Below are 21,479 nucleotides of genomic sequence, written 5' to 3' on the forward strand. Positions count from 1 at the left end.
AACTATTTAGAAAAGCTGGACGTGCACAAGTCCATGGGGCCGGACGAGTTGCATCCGAGAGTGCTAAAGGAACTGGCGGCTGTGATTGCAGAGCCATTGGCCATTATCTTTGAAAACTCGTGGCGAACGGGGGAAGTCCCGGATGACTGGAAAAAGGCTAATGTAGTGCCAGTCTTTAAAAAAGGGAAGAAGGAGGATCCTGGGAACTACAGGCCAGTCAGCCTCACCTCAGTCCCCGGAAAAATCATGGAGCAGGTCCTCAAAGAATCAATCCTGAAGCACTTACATGAGAGGAAAGTGATCAGGAACAGCCAGCATGGATTCACCAAGGGAAGGTCTTGCCTGACTAATCTAATCGCCTTCTATGATGAGATTACTGGTTCTGTGGATGAAGGGAAAGCAGTGGATGTATTGTATCTTGACTTTAGCAAAGCTTTTGACACTGTCTCCCACAGTATTCTCGTCAGCAAGTTAAAGAAGTATGGGCTGGATGAATGCACTATAAGGTGGGTAGAAAGTTGGCTAGATTGTCGGGCTCAACGGGTAGTGATCAATGGCTCCATGTCTAGTTGGCAGCCGATATCCAGTGGAGTGCCCCAGGGGTCGGTCCTGGGGCCGGTTTTGTTCAATATCTTCATAAATGATCTGGAGGATGGTGTAGATTGCACTCTCAGCAAATTTACGGATGATACTAAACTGGGAGAGGTGGTAGATACGCTGGAGGGCAGGGATAGGATACAGAGGGACCTAGACAAATTGGAGGATTGGGCCAAAAGAAATCTGATGAGGTTCAATAAGGATAAGTGCAGGGTCCTGCACTTAGGACGGAAGAACCCAATGCACAGCTACAGACTAGGGTCTGAATGGCTAGGCAGCAGTTCTGCGGAAAAGGACCTAGGGGTGACAGTGGACGAGAAGCTGGATATGAGTCAGCAGTGTGCCCTTGTTGCCAAGAAGGCCAATGGCATTTTGGGATATATAAGTAGGGGCATAACGAGCAGATCGAGGGACATGATCGTCCCCCTCTATTCGACATTGGTGAGGCTTCATCTGGAGTACTATGTCCAGTTTTGGGCCCCACACTACAAGAAGGATGTGGATAAATTGGAAAGAGTCCAGCGAAGGGCAATAAAAATGATTAGGGGTCTGGAACACATGACTTATGAGGAGAGGCTGAGGGAACTGGGATTGTTTAGTCTGCGGAAGAGGGGGGATTTGATAACTGCTTTCAACTACCTGAGAGGTGGTTCCAGAGAGGATGGTTCTAGACTATTCTCAGTGGTGGAAGAGGACAGGACAAGGAGTAATGGTCTCAAGTTGCAGTGGGGGAGGTTTAGGTTGGATATTAGGAAAAACTTTTTCACTAGGAGGGTGGTGAAACACTGGAATGCGTTGCCTAGGGAGGTGGTGGAATCTCCTTCCTTAGAAGTTTTTAAGGTCAGGCTTGACAAAGTCCTGGCTGGGATGATTTAATTGGGGATGGGTCCTGCTTTTGAGCAGGGGGTTGGACTAGATGACCTCCTGAGGTCCCTTCCAACCCTGATATTCTATGATTCTATGATTATGATTCTATGACTGTGTTTGTGTATTTACATTGGTGCGAGTGTGCGATGACATTGCAGAGGGTTTGCGTGGGGTCCATAGTGGGAATGAGTTCCAATGCAGAGGCCTGGGGCCCAAGTCCCATGCTCACGAGTCCCCCTATGGCTTGGCAGTTCCATTGTCCCAGTGGAACGGCGCTGCCAGGGGAGATCACGATTGTCGTGGGCGAGGCATCTCTCTCATCGCTGTGACCAGTCGCACGGAGGGCTCTGAACATCATTGTTCTGGACTCTGTTTCCAAGGGGTGGCCTGAGTGGAGTGGGGTGTTGGGCTGATGTTTCTGGGAGCCCAGTGCTGACATGTGCAGTGGGGTCTAACCCTGGTCAACGGCTATTTGGGAGCGATGGATGGTAGATTGAGTAGAGGCCATGTTGGCTCTTCTTCTTTGCTTATGGAAGACAGTCTTTACTCAAAGAGGGCTAGGAATTCTTCATTGTCATGCTCAGGAATATGAGCAGGACTGAGGAGATGACGAATCAGGGCTGACGTATATCAGAGACCTTCCTGACAGCAAGCTGTAGTAGATTGTGGTGTTGCTCCCCAGGGAAGAGGTGGGAGCCCCGGGGCTTGGATCTTCTAAAGGTCAACTAGACAAAGCAGTAGAAAATCTATCTATGTCTGTTTCTGTTGCAGTGGGAGCAAGTTATAGAGTGAAGTGTACATCCATGCTGGCATACCACCCAAACACCTGAGCTGTCTAGACCTGCATAGGCAGGTGCTTAGATATCAGCAAAGTGCATAGATACAGATTTTTTAGGGCCAGAAAGGACCATTATGCTCATGTACTCTGACTTTTTATTATCTGAGCGCCAAGGTGGGTGAAGTAATATCTTTCATTGGACCAGCTTCTGCAATACAAGGTATTATCTGCCCAACCTTGTCTCTCTAATATCCTGGGACCGACGTGGCTACAGCTACACTGCTTTTATTATTTGTGGTTTCGTAGTCGTGGGCCTGGCCCCCATTGTGCTAGGGGTGGGTGAACTATGGTCAGACCTTTCCCATCTGAAACGTCTCTAATCCTCTGAAGAAGCCACGGCCAAGCCACAGGTCTTAGCACAGGGGAAGGGGTTCTCCTGGCCCAATGCGTATGCACATTCCTCTCTCACATGACCCGGGTTTTCTGCTGTCCTTGGTGAAACAGTTCGGCTGACCAAAGTGTAGACGCAGACTGGTCCTGACGTGTACCCTGCATTTCCCCCTGTCTTGGCCCGTTTAACTAGCCTGCATGATCCCTGACCCTCTTGTTTGCTACAGACCATCAGCTTTTCCCTCTCTCCTAAGCTGCGTGGCCCCAGTTCCTCCCTCTCTTTAGATAGGACATGCTCTCTGTTGCTTCTGGTGCTTTCATTGTCACCTTCGGGCTCTCTCTGGTGTGCAAATCTCCCAATAATGTGAGGCAGATGGAACAACGTGCTCCCACCGGGTCCTCTGGGTCTGGCCAGAACACGCTGTCCAGAGAGGACAGTCCTTGTGCTATCCCATAGGCACAACACGGTCTCAAACACAAGTGACGGCTGCCCTGGGCACAGACAGCTGCAGACACTGTGCCTGAGAGCTCGTAACGGCACACCTGGTTCTGTATTTTGCACCACCCGCAGGTGTGTGAGGTGTGGGGATGGGAAGATGAGGTCCCTGCCCCAGAGCACTTACCATCTAATTTCAGCCATCAGGCACCAAGAGGGAAGCGGAGGTGGGGAGATGGATGAGGGTTGCAGAACTGAAACTCTGCAATTACTCAGCAAAGCTCGCTCCTCCTGGAAAGGGCATTAGCAGGCGGTCGTGCATGGATATAATAGTCATTGGGTGCGATGTTCCCTGGCTCTGCGCTCTCCATTAAATATGGGTGCCAGTGGGTCTCTGGGGTTTCTCACTCTGGCCCTGAAAACAGTTCAACCCCAGAACAGGTCAATGAAACTTGGGCTCCAGCAGTTTCCCCGTAGCCACCACCCTCTCTGCACGCATGCCGTCTTGGTATAACACATCAATCGCACGCATGTAGCTCAGCCTGGTGGGCTGCCCATGTTCTCAAAGCTGACGTCACAGAGCAGGAGAAGAGGAAATCCGACCACGGCAGGCGTCGCCGAGCGATGTCTTCTGGCCTGTGTTCTGCAGGAGGTCAGGCCAGAGGATCGCAGGGGCCCCTTTTGGCCTTGACCTCTGTGAATCTCTTCTGTCTCATTGGAGTGTGTCACTGGCCAGTGGGTAGTGCTTGATTGTTATGTCCATTACATGAGAGTAACGTCCAGCCGAGACAAGCTGGAATGTACTATCTACATGTGCGTGTGTGTGTGTGTGCGTTCCACAGAGAGGATAAGAGACCTATTATTGCTACCAGCTCAGGGAGAGCTCCTTTTGCTCATGTGTCGGAAGTTTTTGTTCTGGCAGCAGAAGCTCCAGGGTCCTAGGCCCAGCTCCCAAAGCGTGTGTGTGAGTTGCACAGCTTTGGCAGTGATAAGTTGCAGGGCTAACACACACCTCGAGTGTGTCTGCTCTGAGGATGATGCCCTCTCTAGGGGCTGGCAGCCAGCTGGTAGACACACCAATTAGGGAACCGGGTCTAGGGATGCCTCCTGTGGGTGATCTGATGGCCAGGTTCTGATGCAGCGTAGAATCCGGCCCTCCCAAGCAATACAGGAAGCCACATGGAGGTCTTTAGAGTTAGAAGCCGGATGGCAGGGGTTGGGTTTTTTGCCTGGGCCTGTGAGGTCCTCCTGGGTCAGAGTTTCCGTTGCACAATTACGGCAGTGAAATCCTCTTGCATTCAGCACGTCCCCACCTCTCCGCGCACAGACCAGAGTGATGAGGACGTCCCCATTAGTAATCTAGGTCTCTGCTTCCCGGCAGCCTCGCCCAAGGAGCCAGTGCTGATGTGTCGATCCAACAACTACCCCAAGGGATTCTACTGCAGTTGGCACCTGCCCAGTCCCACGTACATCCCCAACACCTTCAATATCACCGTCATGTAAGTGCCTGGGTCCGGGGGGGCGGGGAGGGGAGAGGTGCATCTTTGTGTGGGGCAATTTTGTCTCTGGGCTGAGGGGTAAATCTGGAATAAATCTGGAGTCGCTCCTTGGAGTGCCCCCAGGTTCACAGCACAGACACAGAGCACCTAAGAGATACCCTGGTGTTGCTGCATGTCCCAGAAATGGGCCAGCCAGCTGTGCACAGCAGTGACGTTCCGGTGACATCCAAACCAGCGTCCTGGTGCAGGATGTGACCCCTAACTGAGTCACCCCTGAGCCCATTCAGATCCTATTCCTGGGCGTCAGGGCCAGTCCACACCACCTCCTTCTCCACATGGGGAAATAGCTCCCAGCTGCTATTCACCTGCCAGCCATTCCGGTTTAAATTCGTTTGTCTTGGCCAAGTGCCATCACATCGCTAGGCTTCCCCCAGCCCTCTTGGCCTGCTGGAACGCAGCTGGTGCTACAGGGGTGAGCATCATCCATTTCCGTGTTGCTTCTGGCAATTCCTACATGATCACATAGCTACCTGCCCGCAGGAGCCCACGGAGAACTTGTGGTGGTCCCTAGACACTGCCCAAAGGACAGACTCTCCCATCACAGACAGCAGTACCACTGCCGGGCTGGGCGGATGAGGGAGTTGGGAAGGCAGCCCTTCAGCTCTCCGGTGCTGGTCGCTTCCTGTGAGGTGGCCACCGGCTGGCCTGTGTGAAATTAGTTCGTAATCTCCGTCCTCACAGGGAGGAGTCCACTCCACTCCAAATCAGGATTAACACTGGCCCTAACCCTGCCTGCGTATGGACAGGGAGCTGCTGGCTCCTCTCCGCATCCAGGTGGAGCGGGGCGCATAGGGAAGTTTGCACTGCAGCTGCCCACTGGCCTTGTTCTGTGGATGAATCAATGGGTTTCTGGCTCCAGGGCTGTCAATCAGCACAAACTCCCCTTTCCCGAAGGTTTAAAGTCATGCAGGGCACGTGAGCCTGGGGCATCCCCTTTGGAAGGAGGTAACCTCTTGGGTGCTGGAGCTGGCGTGGCACCTTGTAGCCCCGAGAGGTGGGGTTGCAGCTTCGCACCGGGGTGATGGCAGGATCCAGGCAGAAGTTGTGACGGTGCACCTGAGGTCTGAGCCAAAGAGGGGGCTGCCCAGGGGAAGATGGAGGAGTGACGAGCCTCCCTAAGGCTGAGGGCAGGTCTGAGCAGAGAAGAGGCATGATAATTAAGGCCAGGCTGGAGCACAGGGATGCCAGCATGGCACCAATCCTGGGCCCCAGTGAGCCTGTCCCGCTGAGTGCTGATCCTCGGGGTAATGCCTGTTTTCTCTTCTTTTCTGGTTTTGACAGGCATGGCCCGAGAGAGTTGGTCTGTGAGAAAGACGCTTTCCCCAAAAACAGGTGTCACATCAGATATCTCCAGCTGTTCTCCACGGTGAAGTACAAGGTGACCTTGACAGTCACGAATGCCCTGGGCAGAAACGCCACCACAATCACCTTTGACGAGTTCGCCATAGGTAACTTCCCTGGCCGGCGCTGGGCTCTCAGAGCCGGGCGGGCGGTTTGACTGGTTCTTAGTGTGGCACGAGGCTGCCTGTCTTAGTTCCTGGATGGTAGTGCTGGGGAGAGGTGCCCGGTTGACAGCGCTGGAACAGAGCCTTTGTTATCCACAGATTATCCAGGGCAGAGCATGGATGTGTCCTACCCATGTTCTGCAGGGACTCCCTCAAGTCAGGAGAAGGGAGTATGGTCTCCATGGTCCATATAGCCCATTGGCTCCTCTGCTGTTGGAAAGAGAGTCCATGCCGACTAAAATGATGCTTCACTGAACGTTTTGCTTAGGACACGGGCTGTGACTAGGTTTTGCCAGTTTTGATTGGACGTGTTCCTGGGGTTTTCATCCCATGACACAATCTTTAATTAAAGATTAATCCTTTAATTTCTGGAAACTCCAAGACAATCCTGGCAGGTTGGTAGCCCTAGCTGTGATCACTAGTGAGGCCACCAAACAGCTGTCCGATGACAATGCGATGTGGTCACCACAGAGCGAAGCAAGATTTGAACAGGTAGCCCCCGAGCCATCTGATTCCCAGCTTACAGCCTGGTGTGTTGCTCGTTTCCCATCTCGGGCTGCCGGGATCAAAGGAGATAACTGAGCTGTCAGAGCAGTCCCCAAAATGCACTCTCAGCTCCTTTCCACTCAGACACAGCTTGGGGCAGGAAGCAGGCCTCCTTTGGAGCAGCGTCACTGTCCACCTCCCATTCTGAGCAGGGAGAAAGAAGTTCCCGCAGGGAACTGGTGCATGAAAAGAGGAGTTTGCTGTTTGCACCAGACTTACTCCATCCCTGTTTTCACTCATCCAGTCAGGGAGTGGAAATAATCGTGCCCCAGGTGACTCGGCTGCCCAATCACTTGCCATGAGCAACAGATGGTCACAATGAGCAATTCAGGAAAATCCTATACGCCGAGTTGTGTTCCCGTAAAGCGATGGATAAATAGCTCCTTTGTCTCGGGTTCCGTGTGGTTTGGTATTAGGTACCTGGAGAGAGACAGACATCTCTTCGGAGAGGGAACAGCCACCAAAACCACAGCAGAGAAGTGGGACAGGCTGTTGTTACTGAGCATGTGCACTGCGTTAGCACCTGGAGGCCTCGGTCTAGCCAGGGCGCCATCGTGCTGGGTGCTTTCCAGGCAAACAATAAAAGCCCATTCCTGCCCAATAAATGCACAATCTTCATCTAAGGCAAGAGCTGGGTGGCAAAAGCACACAGGAGAAGGAGGATTAGCTGTGATATCATTATTATTTATGTGTATTATCCTAGCCCTTAGGAGCTCTAATCCTAGACCAGCACCCTGTTGTGCTAAGTTCTGTGTCCACAATTCATAGGTGACTCCAGCTGCCCATTCGGCAGCAATCTCAGCCAGCCACCTGCCCAGCTGTAATGTACAATGGATCCTTATTGAGCAGGCAGCTGGGCTTCAGGAGCCAGTTGACCCACATGGTGGCACCTGGCCTAACCCCTCACTAGGTCGCTTGTTGCTATTCTAAATGTAATAATGGTCATAATCACATGGATGCCACAGTGTTGGGTGCCATGATAAGAGCCCAAAAAGAATGGAACCTGGATATTATATGGGGTGGGATTTGAGTTACCCAGGAAAGAATTTTCTGTAGTATCTGGCTGGTGAATCTTGCCCATATGCTCAGGGTTTAGCTGATTGCCATATTTGGGGTCAGGAAGGAATTTTCCTCCAGGGCAGATGGGAAGAGGCCCTAGAGGTTTTTCGCCTTTCTCTGTAGCATGGGGCACGGGTCACTTGCTGGAGGATTCTCTGCTCCTTGAAGTCTTTATACCACGATTTGAGGACTTCAGTAGCTCAGACATAGGTGAGAAGTTTTTCGCAGGAGTGGGTCGGTGAAATTCTGTGACCTGCGTTGTGCAGGAGGTCAGACTAGATGATCATAATGGTCCCTTCTGACCTTAGTATCTGTGAATCTCTAGTGTCCCTCATCTCAAGGGAACCCAAAGCCCCGTACAACCCACAGATGAATGACATCATCAGTGGTATCACACTTTCCATTTGGCTTTGATTCTGTCTGTTTAGGTCTAGAAAAGCTTTGGCTGAGTCTAGGAGCATCTCAGACTTTGTCATAACCTGCTGGATGGAGCAATTAAGATGAAACTACACAGATATTCTTGTGTTTCTGGTTCGAGCCAAAACCAGACCCAAAAGGTAAACACAAGAATTAACCAGCTTGCCTTCGGTTTCCATCAAAATTCAAGTTTTCTTCCTTTTGAGTTGGGAGAGAAGGCTTGGGGGAAGTATGTGCTTTACCAAAACAATATTCTTTAAAAAACAATAGAGAGAAACAAGCCCAGAAACAAGTAAAATAATTTGTTGGTTTCACGAATGCACCATCAATTATTGGGCAATGGGAGCAAGTAAATGATGTTCCCAATGTTCAGTCAATGCATTTGATGCAGTGGATATGTCAGGTCTGGGAGAGAGAAAGGTGGGCAAAATCCATGGTTGGTGTAAGCAGGTGCAACTCCATGGATTTCAGCTGAGTTGCTTTCTCTCATGCCAAGATGGATTTGGCCCCTGTGTGGTCCTAAATTCAGAAAATTTCAAACCAGAAATAAAGCACCAAATCTTAACAGTGAGGTAACTGTGAACCCTGTGGGTCCTGTGTTTGTATAGTACCTGGCACAATGGAGTCCTGGTCCATGACTAGGGCTCCTAGACACTATGGTAATACAAATTAATCCTAATAATAGCAGTTGGAACAACTAGCCCAGGGCTGTGGTGTATTGTCCATCACTTGGAGTTGTTAAATCAAAACTGGTGGTCTTTCTAAAAGACATGCTCCTTAAACTAAGGTGACCTCTACTTCCACTACAAGTTGTTGGACTCAATGCAGGACTCACTGGGTGAATTTCTATGTCCACTGTTATGCAGCAAGTCCCACTAGATGATTATACTGACCCTTCTAGCCTGAATATCTACAGAAACAATATGTTTACACTTGCAGAGAGTAAGGTGATAGACGCCCCAGTGAGGAGTAAGTAGGCAGCTGGGGAGACGGCAGAGAAATTATGGGAGGAAGTCATCGGCAGAGAACCTACTCAAACCTTCCTACATCACCCAAATTGGACCTCTTCTGAGGCCTCAAAGAGCTTGCTTGACTTCAAATAAATATTTAGCAAATCAAGCAAATCAAAATCAGAAAGGCTAAGGTACAAAATGAGTTACACCTAGCAAGGGACATAAAAGGCATGAAGAAGGGGTTCTTTAAATACATTAGGAGCAAGAGAAAGATGAAGGAAAGTATAGATCCTTTACTTAGTAGGGAAGGAGAGCTAATAATGGGTGACATCAAGAAGGCTGAGGTGTTTAAATGCCTATTTTAACAGGGACCAGATACTAAACACAATTAATAGCAACAACAAGGGCGAAGGAATACAAGCCAAAATAGGAAAGAACAGGTTAAAGAATAGTTACATATGTTAGAAGTAATAGTCAAGTCAGCAGGGCCTGATCAAACTCATCTTAGGGTACTTAAGGAACTAGCTGAAGCAATCTTGGAACCATTAGCACTTATCTTTGAGAATTCGTGGAGGACGAGTGAGGTCCCAGAGGACTGGAAAAGGGCAAACATAGTACCTATCTTTAAAAAGGGGAACAAAGAGGACTCAGGGAATTATAGACCAGTCAGCATAACTTTGATACCTGGAAAGATACTGGCACAAATTATTAAACAATCAGTATGTAAGCACCTAGAGGACAATAAGGTTAACCAGCATAGACTTGTCAAAAACAAATCATATCAAACAAACCTAATTTCCTTCTTCAACAAGGTTACTGGCTTAGTGCATAGGGGTGGGGCGGGGTGGGCAGTGGACATGATATATCTTGATTTTAGTAAGGTTTTTGACATAGTCCCACATGACATTCTCAAAAAAAAAGGGGGGATGTCTACTCAGCACTGGTGAGGCCTAAGCTGGAGCACTGTGTCAAGTTCTGGGCGCCTCACTTTAAGAAAGATGCAGACAAACTGGAGAGAGTCCAGAGGATAACAACAAAACCGATAAACAGTTTAGAAAACCTAGAGTATCAGGAAAGGTTAAAACAACTGGGTATGTTCAGTCTTGAGAAGAGAAGACTGAGGGAGGACCTGAAAACAGTCTTCCAATATGTTAAGGGCTATTGTAAACAGGATGGTGATCAGTTGTTCTTCATGTGCACTAAAGGTAGGTCGAGAAGTAATTGGCTTCATTGGCAGCAAGGGAGATTTTGGTTTTATATTCGGGAAAACTTTCTAATGTTAAGGGGAGTTAAGTTCTGGAATGGGCTTTCAAGGGACATTATGAAATCCCTGTCACTGGCAGACAAACACTTGTCAGGGCTGGTCTAGTTTACTTGGTCCTGCCTCAGGGCCGGGGGCTGGACTCAACGACCCTTCCAGCCCTACAGCCTATGATATGTAAAACATTTTGTTCCTCGTCATGCACCTTCGCACTGTCTGTCTGGTGTGGAAAGTGGCACCAGTGCGAGATAACCTCAGGTAGCTGGTTACCTGCTCTTCCTGGCCTGTCCCTAGCCATTCCCGCTTCTAGGTTAGGACACGTCATTGCAGGACTCAACTCTTCCTTGACTGGCCCTTTCATCACCAGGATTGTTCAGACCCAGGACAGCCCACAGGGGCAGTTCCACTTGTGGGAGCTGTAGTGTAAACAAGGCTCAGGAGGGCTCCTAGGCTTTTACCAGAATGGTCTTATCTAGACTGAGATTTAAATCTGTGATATTAACTAGCTCTATCTAATTAACGCCTTCTAAAACTCCAGTCAAGACAAAGCCATTGAATTTTAGCACATGCTAAACTGTGTTAGCTAAAATCCACATTTTATATCTTTCTGAAATTGAGTGAAAGGCATTGAAATGTATCCACACTGGTAGCAAAAAAGAACTAGATTAGTTCCTGGAGGATAGGTCCATCAATGGCTATTAGCCAAGATGGTCAGGGACGTAACACCATGCTCCGGGTGTCCCTAGCCTCTGTTTGCCAGAAGCTGGGAGTGAACAGGGGGTGGATCACTTCATGATGACCTGTTCTGTTTATTTGCTCTGAAGCACTTGGCATTGGCCACTGTCAGAAGGCAGGATACTGGACTAGATGGACCTTTGGTCTGACCCAATATGTCTGTTCTTATGTTCTTATTCAGTGGGGTCTTCAACAGGGTTAAACTACCCTGACTGAACTAACTTGATTAAAATTAGAAGGAGGTAACTACCCATCAGAGGAATGAGGAGTGAAGTCTTCTACTAGGCGTAGTTTGGGGAAACAACCTGACTAGTCTGAAGATGGAGTTTGATAAATTTATGAACAGGATGATATGATGGGATTGCCCGTGGTATCAGGGGACTGGACTCATTGACCCAGCAAGTCCCTTCCAGTCCTATGTTCCTAAAAAAATCCACCTTTTATGCTAGTCTAGATAGACCATTGTCATCTAACCCTCGTCTGAGTGGTGGAGGTAAACACACTTGAGAGCTGTATATACTAGAGCTTCCACTGATATTGCACCCGCTGGGAATTATGGCCCCAGAAACTCCTAGTGTAGACACAGCCAGTAGTAAATTCAGATGCAGCCTCAGATTAAAGGCTGTTCCTCCCCCGAGAAGTCCAGCCACACATTCAGGAGCTTAGCAGACTCTCCCTGACTCCCTCTGAATGGAATTGAATTGAATCTCAGTTGAGCATGGAGCAAGTCTGGCACTTGTTTCCTTGTCAGACCACCAGCGATGGGGCCCATCTAAACAGCCAGAGGCCTGGGAAGAACTAACCTTCTTTGGTGTGCTTCCTCCCCCTCCCCTGCTCTAGTCTCCAACGGAAAACCCCCTCCCCAGAAGCCCAGAAGATGAACTCTAATTGAGTGGAAAATGACTGGCACATTCTTCTGATGCCCTTTGCTGCTGCCTCGCTTGCCGGTCACATAGCGCCGCTTGTTAGCATCCAGCTGCAAGGAGTCACTCTGTGTTGCCATTTTAAATGATGGCTGCAAGATGTGTTCGAACCCTCCGGCCCCTGTCTCTGCTCAGTAAGGAATCCGGGCTGCTGTCCTCCCCTCTCTGGCCTGGAAACGGTTTTCTGAGTTATGCTTTCTGCAAAGGTATCAGTATTCGCTGAGGCTGGGAGAGGAGCTTGGAGCTCAGGGCAGCCAGGAGTGGGGAGAGGAGCCAGGGTGGCTGGTGCGCCCCTTACCATGCTCCATAAGCCAAACGCCTCTGCTCCTTGCACCAAAGGAGCGTGGGAGCCGACAGACAGGTGCCATCAGCAGAGAAGGGAGAGAGCCTGGAGAGAGGGGGTGGTTCATGGGTGGGAGCAGTGAGAGTGGGCCGGGGGAGCAGGTGGAGGCCTTGGAGCAGAGACACACAGAGAGGGACTAGATACAGTGACCATGGGAGCTATAAACCCTCAGGGCATAAACTGACCATTAGCTATTGCAGCTCAGGAGAAAACTTCCCCTGTGGGAAGATTGTCCCATCACCAGGGATACCAGGCTAGATGGGCCCCCGGTCTGATCCATCCTGGCAGCGCTGAAGTCCCTATAGGCAGCGCGAGCCGGCAGAGACACGTTGGCGAGGCCTTACAGCGGGACGAGAAGGAGCCAGCCCATGCCTGAGCTGCCGTAGGCGTGTGATCCAGTTCAAAAGGATCCTCTCCCTGGGGAGGGTGAAGAGCAGTACATTCTGGGTTGGGCAGGGGGAGGACAGCCAGAGGTTACTCATCAGAAAGGGCTTAGACTCTATAGGGCTGCCTGGATGACTCCCCCTGTGCCTCCAGAGGACACGAAGGGTGTGTCTACACTGCAATAGGCACCCACGGCTGGCCCAGGCCGGCTGCCTCAGGCTCACAGGGCTTGGGCTAAGAGGCTGTTTAAATGCGGTGTTAGATGTTCAGGGGTTAGGCTGCAGCCCGAGCTTTGGGACCTTCTCATCAACTGGCACGGGCCAGCAGTGGATCTTCAGTTGTGGTGTAGATGTACCCTAAAGTGCCAAGGAAAGGAGCGAGAGCTTCCCTCCTGTGCGGGGTGGGGCAGGCGGGGGTGGGCAGGGCCTTGAATCTCATGGCTTCCTGGTTCAGCCCATGGTTTCCATGCAGGAGTCAGGAACCGCTGGTCGTTGGCTGGGAAACACCGTGAAGCAAAAGAGCCGGCTTGTCTAAGGCAAGCCGCCATTGTGCCTGCACTGACGGGCGGGGTGTCGGGTTCAGCGGGCGGGTGCTGGGTGGGATTGGAGCCCTGTGAGAGACAGGAGGTCTGACTCTGGCTGTGTGTACTCTTGGAGCTGGGGCTGCGAGTCCAACTCACACAGACCCACTCATGCTAGCTCTCTTCGAGCTAGCGTAGCTGGGGTAACACGGCAAGCAACGGCACAGGCTGGCCATGCCGAACACAAACCCGCCTGAACCCTGTGGGTGTGAACTCGGTGTGGCTAGCCTGGGCCACCGCTGCCTCTGCCCGTGCCCCCATGGCTACACTACAGTCCTTAGTGCACTCGCTCCCTGAGAGCTAGTACCAGGATGTCTGTGCCAGCTGGCAGTCACACCCCAAGCTCCAAGTGTAGATATAGCCTATGACTGTGTTCCCCGCCCTCCGGCATCCGGTCAGGCCAAGCATCGTGCGAGGAAACTCCCCCTCCCTGCCCTCCCCCGCCCCATGGTAAAACAGACCAAAAGCATCATGTCTGGGCAGAAAAATTAGTCATTTACCATCCATAGGTACTGGAACTGGGGGGGGGCGGGGGGAGCTGCCGCACGCCGTGGCTTGAAGTGGTTTTCCTTATATCCAGGGTTCACAGTTTGGTTCAATGGCTCTCAGCACGCCCGCTATACACATTGTTCCAGCACCCCTGCATTTACCTCCACGTCTGTACAGCCAGGTTCGACAGCAGCAGGGAGGGGACCTAGGACCTACTTTGCCTAGGGGTGGGGGGCTAGAAACATGCAGTTTTGCTCCATTTCCTGAAGGGAAAATGCTGGGATGTTCACCCCCTGTCGACTCCTCACCTGCTGGCCGAGCATAACAAACCACAGTATCTACTGGTGACTCTCGCCTGGCCTTAGAGAGGCAGCATTGGGGGGGCCATTCGCCAACGGGTCACCAGCATCCACAAGCTGCTACCCTCATCTGGTGGTTTGGTGGCCCAGCTGTGAAGTGAGCCCAGCTCTCAACGGATATCCGACCTGTGACAGGTTTCCCCCTCCCCTCTGGGGTGCCACCTGGACCTGGGGTACCACTGAGCCCCCCGACCCACCATCTTGAGCTCCCTTTACATTGTACTGCTGTGACCAGCCTGCCAAGCCCTCTCTCAGGCTCCCACACACACACAGGTAGGGACACACCCAGCTGCAGTACATACAGATGCTGTGATCAGCTCTGCATGGGGAGGCTACAGCTAAGGAACTGCCCAGCTGCTCAAGTGCACGCCCCTCCCTCCCAGGAGTATAAACCCAAAATTATACCGTCTTGCACTGCACAGGGAACTGTACAGTGTAAGCTCATGAAATTAGCCCTCTCCCTCAATGAGGAGAAGGATATGCAACGGCTTTCTGCCCCAAGTTATGACTCCCACACACTGGCTTGTGAGAAAGAAAAAACAAGTTTATTAACTACAAAAGATAGATTTTAAGTGATCATAAGGGATAGCAAACAGATCAAAGCAGGTTACCTAGCAAACAAACAAAACACGCAAACTAAGTTTAATATACTAAAGAGATTGTATATGAGTAGCAACTTCTTTCCTTAAATTATGATTCAAGCGGGCTGCAGAGATTCCTAAGAAGCCAGCTGCACTTGCTTACAGTTAAAAGCCCCAGGTGTTCCTTTCACAGGCTAAAAATCCCTTTAGCCTGGGTCCAGCACTTCCCCCAGTTCAGGCTCTGTTCCTTCGGTGTTTTCAAGAGTCTCTTTGGGGGGAGAGTCAGTGAAGAACCACAGTGATGTCACTCCCTTGCCTTATATAGCTTTTGCATAAGGCAGGGAACCCTTTGTCTCAAAGCTTGGTTCCCACGCCAGTCAGTAGAAAAACACTGGTATTCCAAGATGGAGACCAGCACCAGGTGACTTGGTCTCTGGTCCCTTTAGTGTCACAGCTGCCATGACTTGGAGACTGTTTGTAGCTTCCTCAGGAAGGCCCCCAGGTGGGAAATAATCTTCTTCTAGGCCTAGTGTTCTCCCTAATGGTTCATTAACTTGAATGGGCCTTTCCCAGCCAGCCATCTAGACTGACAGTCTTTTGCCTAGTGGGTGTTCCCCAGGTGTAAACAGATTTGTAATACAGATACATAGTCAATATTCCTAACTTCAGATACAAAAATGATACATGCATACAAATAGAATAATCATATTCAGTAAATCATAATCTTTCCAATGATATCTCACATGACCCATCTTGCATAAAATACATCATTATGTATTAATCATATCATATCGTAATATCAGTGAAGAATATGGGGTGCAGTGTCACATGACCCCCATCCTGATAGGCGCTATTTGGGCCCTGAGTGGCCTTCTCACTAGAAGCCAAGCACCGAATGGGCCGTGGAGAAGTGATCCCTGCAGGCCATAGCGGGGGTGAGGAGTGAGCCTGGAGGACAGCTGCATGGCCTCTGCCCATAGGACACTTTGTCCTTTGCATATGGTGGGGACTGCCAGAGCCTTTCACGAGTACAAACATCATTCTGATAGAGAAGAGACTCCAGCACTGTCATTCCCGTTTGCTGTATGTGGGGGAGGGGGAGTGAACAGCTCCTCTCTGAATCCTGACTTGTGTTTTAACAGCTTTAAAGCAGCCTGACAGATGGTATTTGCATTCTTCAGGCAAAAGAGGGGAGGGGGAAAAAAAAACACCACCTCACCTCCGTGATTTTTCTGATGGGAGCCTTGGGCAAGTTGTCAAAAGAAAATACACGGCATTAAAAATGTAACATCCTGCTGGTGCTAATTATTCCGCATATCAAAAGCAATTCAAGGCAAACGCAATTCCAAGCGAACAGCAGAGTGCAGGCCACCAACCTAAGGAAGGGAAAGACATTTTCGGCTCGTTCGGACGCGATAACATGCTCAAATGCAATCCCGGCACTTGAAAGGGCAGGCGTTCCCTGACCCCTTCAACCTGAAAGGAAACCAGAGCATTCTGCAGAACAGCATACAGATTATACGCAAGGGAGACTTCACCGCCCCCCAAAACACAGCCACTTCTCAGATGGCAGCCCGGCCACATTGAGCAGCAATTTATAATGTGAGGACAGAGAGAGGCAAAATGGCCTTGGAGTCAAGGCACTGAACTGAGCCGGAAGATCCAGGTTCAATTCCTGACTCTGCCACAGGCCCCCTGTGTGGTCTTCGGGAAATCACTTAATCTCCCTGTGTCCCAGCTGTACAGTGAGGTTAATGATTCTTCCTTACTTCCAAGGGGCTTTGTGAGAATCCGGTATTAATGTCTGTGAGGTGCTCACGTGCTACACAGATGGGTCTGTAACAACCTACACAGCAGGTCCGTTCAATTTAAACTACTTCGGCAGGCAGAATTAAAAGACCTAGACTGGAATTTGGCCAAACCGTGGAGTTTAATACCCTTACTCTTGTGAAAAATGCCCCGGGATATTGAATGATCCTAAGTGATCGGTTTTACCGTTCGGTTGAAAGACGGTGGCTCGGATAGTGCAGTGTGCTGTGGTAGTGACTGACAGCACAGAGTGCCTCATCCGTTCCATTTCCTGCAGCACCTTGGTTTTACTCAGAGAGTTCCTCCTTTCCGCGACTGATGGGGCCGGACTGCTTAATTTCGGAGATATGACAAGGTGACTGGCTGGGGTGAGATCTGAAAAGCTGAGGTCAAGTTTGTCTGACCGGGGCAGGGGCTCTCTGAAAAGGAGGGAGTTCACACAGCATGGCAAGTTTGGAAATGAAAACACGGGAAGGAAATTTACGTGGCCACTGCAGTGTTGCCCTGGCTGCTCTTAGAAGTACTGGGCCAGTAGCAATTGGTAAATACATCTTTTTTGCTGAGGATTATTTATATGATGAATTTTCCCCATTTTTCTGCCAGTGAATTATCCATGAAGGGATTTTGATTCTGTTTTAAATGAATTGGGTCAGCCTTTGAAATGGGGTGCTACACATTTTATGTGAACTCCTCCTGGCCTAGGCACTAATTGTGAGCTAAGTGATTCATTTACTACTTCCACTGTTCTCTGGTCTGCTCCTCATTTGTCATTGCTGGCATGAAGTGGGTTACCTGAGTCACGTGGTATTGTTTCTGCTCTCTGACTGGATGACTGACATTTTTTGAAGGCGCGAAACCAAAGACATCAAATGAGAGACTCAGGGTACCTCCATAAACATGGCAAAGTCTTTGCAAAAATCACAGAACCCCTGTTTGATATCTACTTGTTTGAGTGCTAGCAAGAATGCTCCTGGTCAGTTAGAAAGGTCAATCTTTTCTACGACCTAAATGGTTGCCATGTGGTTCGTATGTCCCCATAGGGTTCAATCCAGCCCATCCCTATGGAGAACAATGCAGGCTTGTCCCCTATGATACATTTGTTATTGTTTTGTACAATCTAATTATAAAAGATCGAAGTGGTAGGGGTTCCCACTTGTTCTACCAGTGTAATTAAACGGCTATAGTTATACCAGTATAACTTCCTTTGGGGACATGCTTATTCCAGGATAAAAGTAGCTTTTTTCTGTCTTAAACCACTTCCCAAGCAACATTATCTTATACGAGAATGAGTATCCTCAGAGGGTTATACCAGTAGAACTATCTCAGTTTAAATTCACACTTTACCTTATCCCAGTATAACTTTCTTGGGTAGGCAAGTCCTTCATTTCACCCTGTTGCTCTACAGTGCTTGCTATATTTTCTTTTTGTATTTTTTACTGCTTGCAAATCGGTCATGAGCCGAGGCTGAGTCCTCTTAGCGGATCAGTTGGTTGATTTAATGTGTATAAAAGAATGCCTTTTGTTCTTCCTACAGCAATCCCTGCAGATCTCCCAGTCATTTCTGTTGCTCTGTGCTAAACTCCCTTCAGCTTGTCAATAGCTTTTTGGCAAGGGGGTGCCCAGAACTGAACTCTGTACTCCTCAACCCCTGCCCTGTCTGTCTGTCGGTCGGGGCCCCCTCACTATAGTATTTGAGCACTAGATAGCAGATCTCCTCAGTGAAATCCTGAGAACAGATCTAAACCAGTTACAAAGCTGGAGAATGTCTACAGCATGATAGGAAGCAGTTATGCTGTAGACTTTACACTTCATCTGAAGCTGGCATCTGTTAGACTTTCAAAGTTTGCCCCTTCTTGCCCTTTACTGCTGTCTTCCAGGATGTTCCAAACTTCTGTAGGCTCCCCTGTGCTAGTTAATAGGTTCCTCCTCTGTGGTGGTGCAGATGGAAACAAGGTTTTCAGGACTGGCTGCCTTGCACATTGGAATCTCTCTGTGAAGTTATTAGTTGATTGAAGATGAAGGATTTCTTCTTGAACAGTCCATCAGACAAACCAGCTGGTATATTCCAGAGGAGCTAGAACTGTGACACTGATTTATACATAGCTGCAAATGTACACGGCACTTTTCAACACTAAATTAAGCCGTTTTTCCTGCTCCAAAGAGCTTCCACCCTAAGATGGACAAAACAAACAAAGGTAGCAATGCTAGCTGCGGTCATAGTATCCGGCATTGGCCGAGCCCTGGTCCCACTGGAAACAAAGGTAAAACTCCCACTAGCTGAATAATTTCTTCTCCCTGAACCATCTCTCGCTGAGACCAGGATACAAATGTTCCGTGAAACTAGCTGGCCCCTCAGTGCACAATCAGAATGAACGTATATTCTGGTGTTAGCGAGGTGACACACAGGCGCCTAGATAACCAGAGCTGGGAAGAGTCAGTGAGCTGAGGATATTCTTCAGTTTGACCACAAGCTGCTAGGCTCAAAGCAGAAACCACTGGGTGAGGTTCTGTGACCTGTGCTATACAGGATGATCACAATGGTCCTTTCTGACCTGAAAATCTGTGATGAGAACATGGCGGAAACAGCCCAGTTTGTCACACCATTTTGCAGATTGGGGATGCTGTTGTTCTTCACACAAATCCTGAGAGGCTGACTCCATTTTTATGCAATCCTTATTCGGGCAAAACTCCCACTGATTCGGGGAGAACTGAACAAGGACCTCAGGGTTGGGAGCACTGTTTTCTAAACACACTGGAGCGCCGTTTGCAGACTCTCTGCTGACCACAAACGTGCAGACCCACTCAAGGACTGAGTCTGCTGCTGCTCAGAGCCAGAAGATTCTCTCCCAGAAATCTCCAGTATAAAAGTAGCTTTTTTCTGTCTTAAACCACTTCCCAAGCAACATTATCTTATACGAGAATGAGTGTCCTCAGAGGGTTATACCAGTAGAACTATCTCACTTTAAATTCACACTTTACCTTATACCAGTATAACTTTCATTTTATACCTCCATTTTGCTTGGGAAAAAAGTTTAGTTCAAAGGGCTGCTCCACATGCGAATGGCTCATAACCAAATCTCTGACAAAATGGATGGATTTGTTCCACCCACTGATACTATTTTGGTATTTGTTCTTACACTGGGACTCTCGTTCCATCCACAAAGAGCCAAGCCCATCCCTGGTGCAGCTTCACTGACATCTGGGGCCATAGTCTGCCCTCAGTTATACTGGCGTAAACCCAAGGGGTCACGTATCCAGCTGTCAGCCCATCTGAAGCACATGTGCACCGATCTTCACCCCAGTATCCGAGTCCTTCCCCGTCTATTTGATGAAGTTACTCTGGCTTTACAAATGACAGCAGGATTTGGCTCAGAGCGTGACACCGGGAGAGAGTTTGGCCCTGAGTGTTTGGGTCCTTAGCAAACACAGCAAAGGAGAAACACCTGCAAAGTGAATGGATTTAAGTTGGAGGGTTTGAAAGTTTCCCCTGTCGCAATATCTCACATTCACCCAGCCCAGCGCCTTTCATCCCCAAGGTTTCTCGCAGACTTGATGTTAAGCTGGATTTTGAAATCATCTGCATTCGTTCAGCAACACAGATATTTTGTTTTGCAAACCAAATCCACAAAGTCCACAGAGCCAGCGCTGGATTTATACTTTTCCGTATGTGTTTGGACTCAAAGGCCCTTTTAATGGAAGCCGATGTCCACCCCAAGCCCCGGGATTCAAAGCAAGAGAAGGAATTACACAGCCATCTGGAGTAGCTCAGGACTGCACAGACCCGACAAATCCTCCCCCTGCTGCTTGTTGATAAAAGGCAAAGCCACCAGAGGAAAATCAGGCCTGATAATAATTGTCCCCCCTCCCCAGCTGGCCTGCTACCAAATGGGGTGATTGTGCCTCAAAAGTGACCCCCAAAAAGCACGTGCATTTGCACACGTCACCTGGCTATAACACCCCACCTCCTCCCCAGTGGATAAAACCTTATAAGGAAAATCATGGGGGAGTTGAGGATGCTCAGCACCTGGCAGCATCAGGCCCGTAGGATCGCGTCTTTCCAGCTGTCGGCCAGACAGGCCAAGCCCATTGTCTAACCCCCCCGAACCTGACACGATGCAACATGTGATGTGCTGAACAGAGTGATAAGGGGAGCGCAGGAGGTGCCCCTGCTGGGATCGGTCAGTCATTCTCCCAGGCATGTGCACATCTGCCTCGTGACCTCATCTTTTCCTCTCCCCAACCCCCCCCCCTTTGCGGCTCGTAGGCAGGACAGCAGCAGTGAGGTTCCAGGGGAGGCGAGGGAGGTAGCGGGTTGAGGCAGGGTGCTCCATCCGGGAGGGAGGGAGGACGCTGGTGAGAGAAGGGGCTGAACAGGTGTTGAAGCTGGCATTGTGGCGGGGGCGCCATCAAAGGAGACGGGGCCTGAGGTGTCGGCCGAGCGATGTGGGGCCTGGAAGGCTGGGATCAGAAGTTTAAGAGGCAGCCAGTGAATTGATGCAGCGGCAGGCAAGATGGTTGAAGCGACGGGAGAGGGAAGTTGTGGCTCAAGGATGCAGGCTCAAGATCCCCTGTGTCTCTGTCTGCCGTTCCCATGACTGGTCCCCTGCCATCCTCTCTGCATCAAAGGCCCTCCCCATCCCTGCTCACTCAGGTACCGCTCTCCTGCACTCGAGGCACTCCTTCCCACTCACGCCTCCTGCTGGGCCTGCTGGACGGGAACTCGCCACGCAAAGAATAACCAGCCCCCAGTTCTTCCTTCCCCTGGGTTCCCCAGTGCATCCTGTCTTCGCAGCTATGTCGCAAGCACCTCAGGGCAGGGGCTGTTTCTGTGTCGTGTCCAGTACAGCACCATGCACATTGCCAGGGCCCAGCAGATAATAACAACAATCACAGTACAGAAGTTGCTCA

At 49.9% G+C, this 21,479-nt stretch overlaps 1 protein-coding gene across 1 annotated transcript in view; it reads left to right on the forward strand.

Annotated features, from left to right (window-relative positions):
• The window catches only part of CNTFR (ciliary neurotrophic factor receptor), a 427,487-nt gene that overhangs the window by 361,810 nt on the left and 44,198 nt on the right, over positions 1-21,479 (forward strand). Inside the window, 2 exon segments of the mRNA XM_077818087.1 lie at positions 4,450-4,567; positions 5,909-6,075. Of these exon segments, the coding sequence (XP_077674213.1) occupies positions 4,450-4,567; positions 5,909-6,075 (285 nt within the window).

The sequence above is a fragment of the Eretmochelys imbricata genome, chromosome 5 (assembly GCF_965152235.1).
Source record: "Eretmochelys imbricata isolate rEreImb1 chromosome 5, rEreImb1.hap1, whole genome shotgun sequence".
Classification (NCBI taxonomy): domain Eukaryota; kingdom Metazoa; phylum Chordata; order Testudines; family Cheloniidae; genus Eretmochelys; species Eretmochelys imbricata.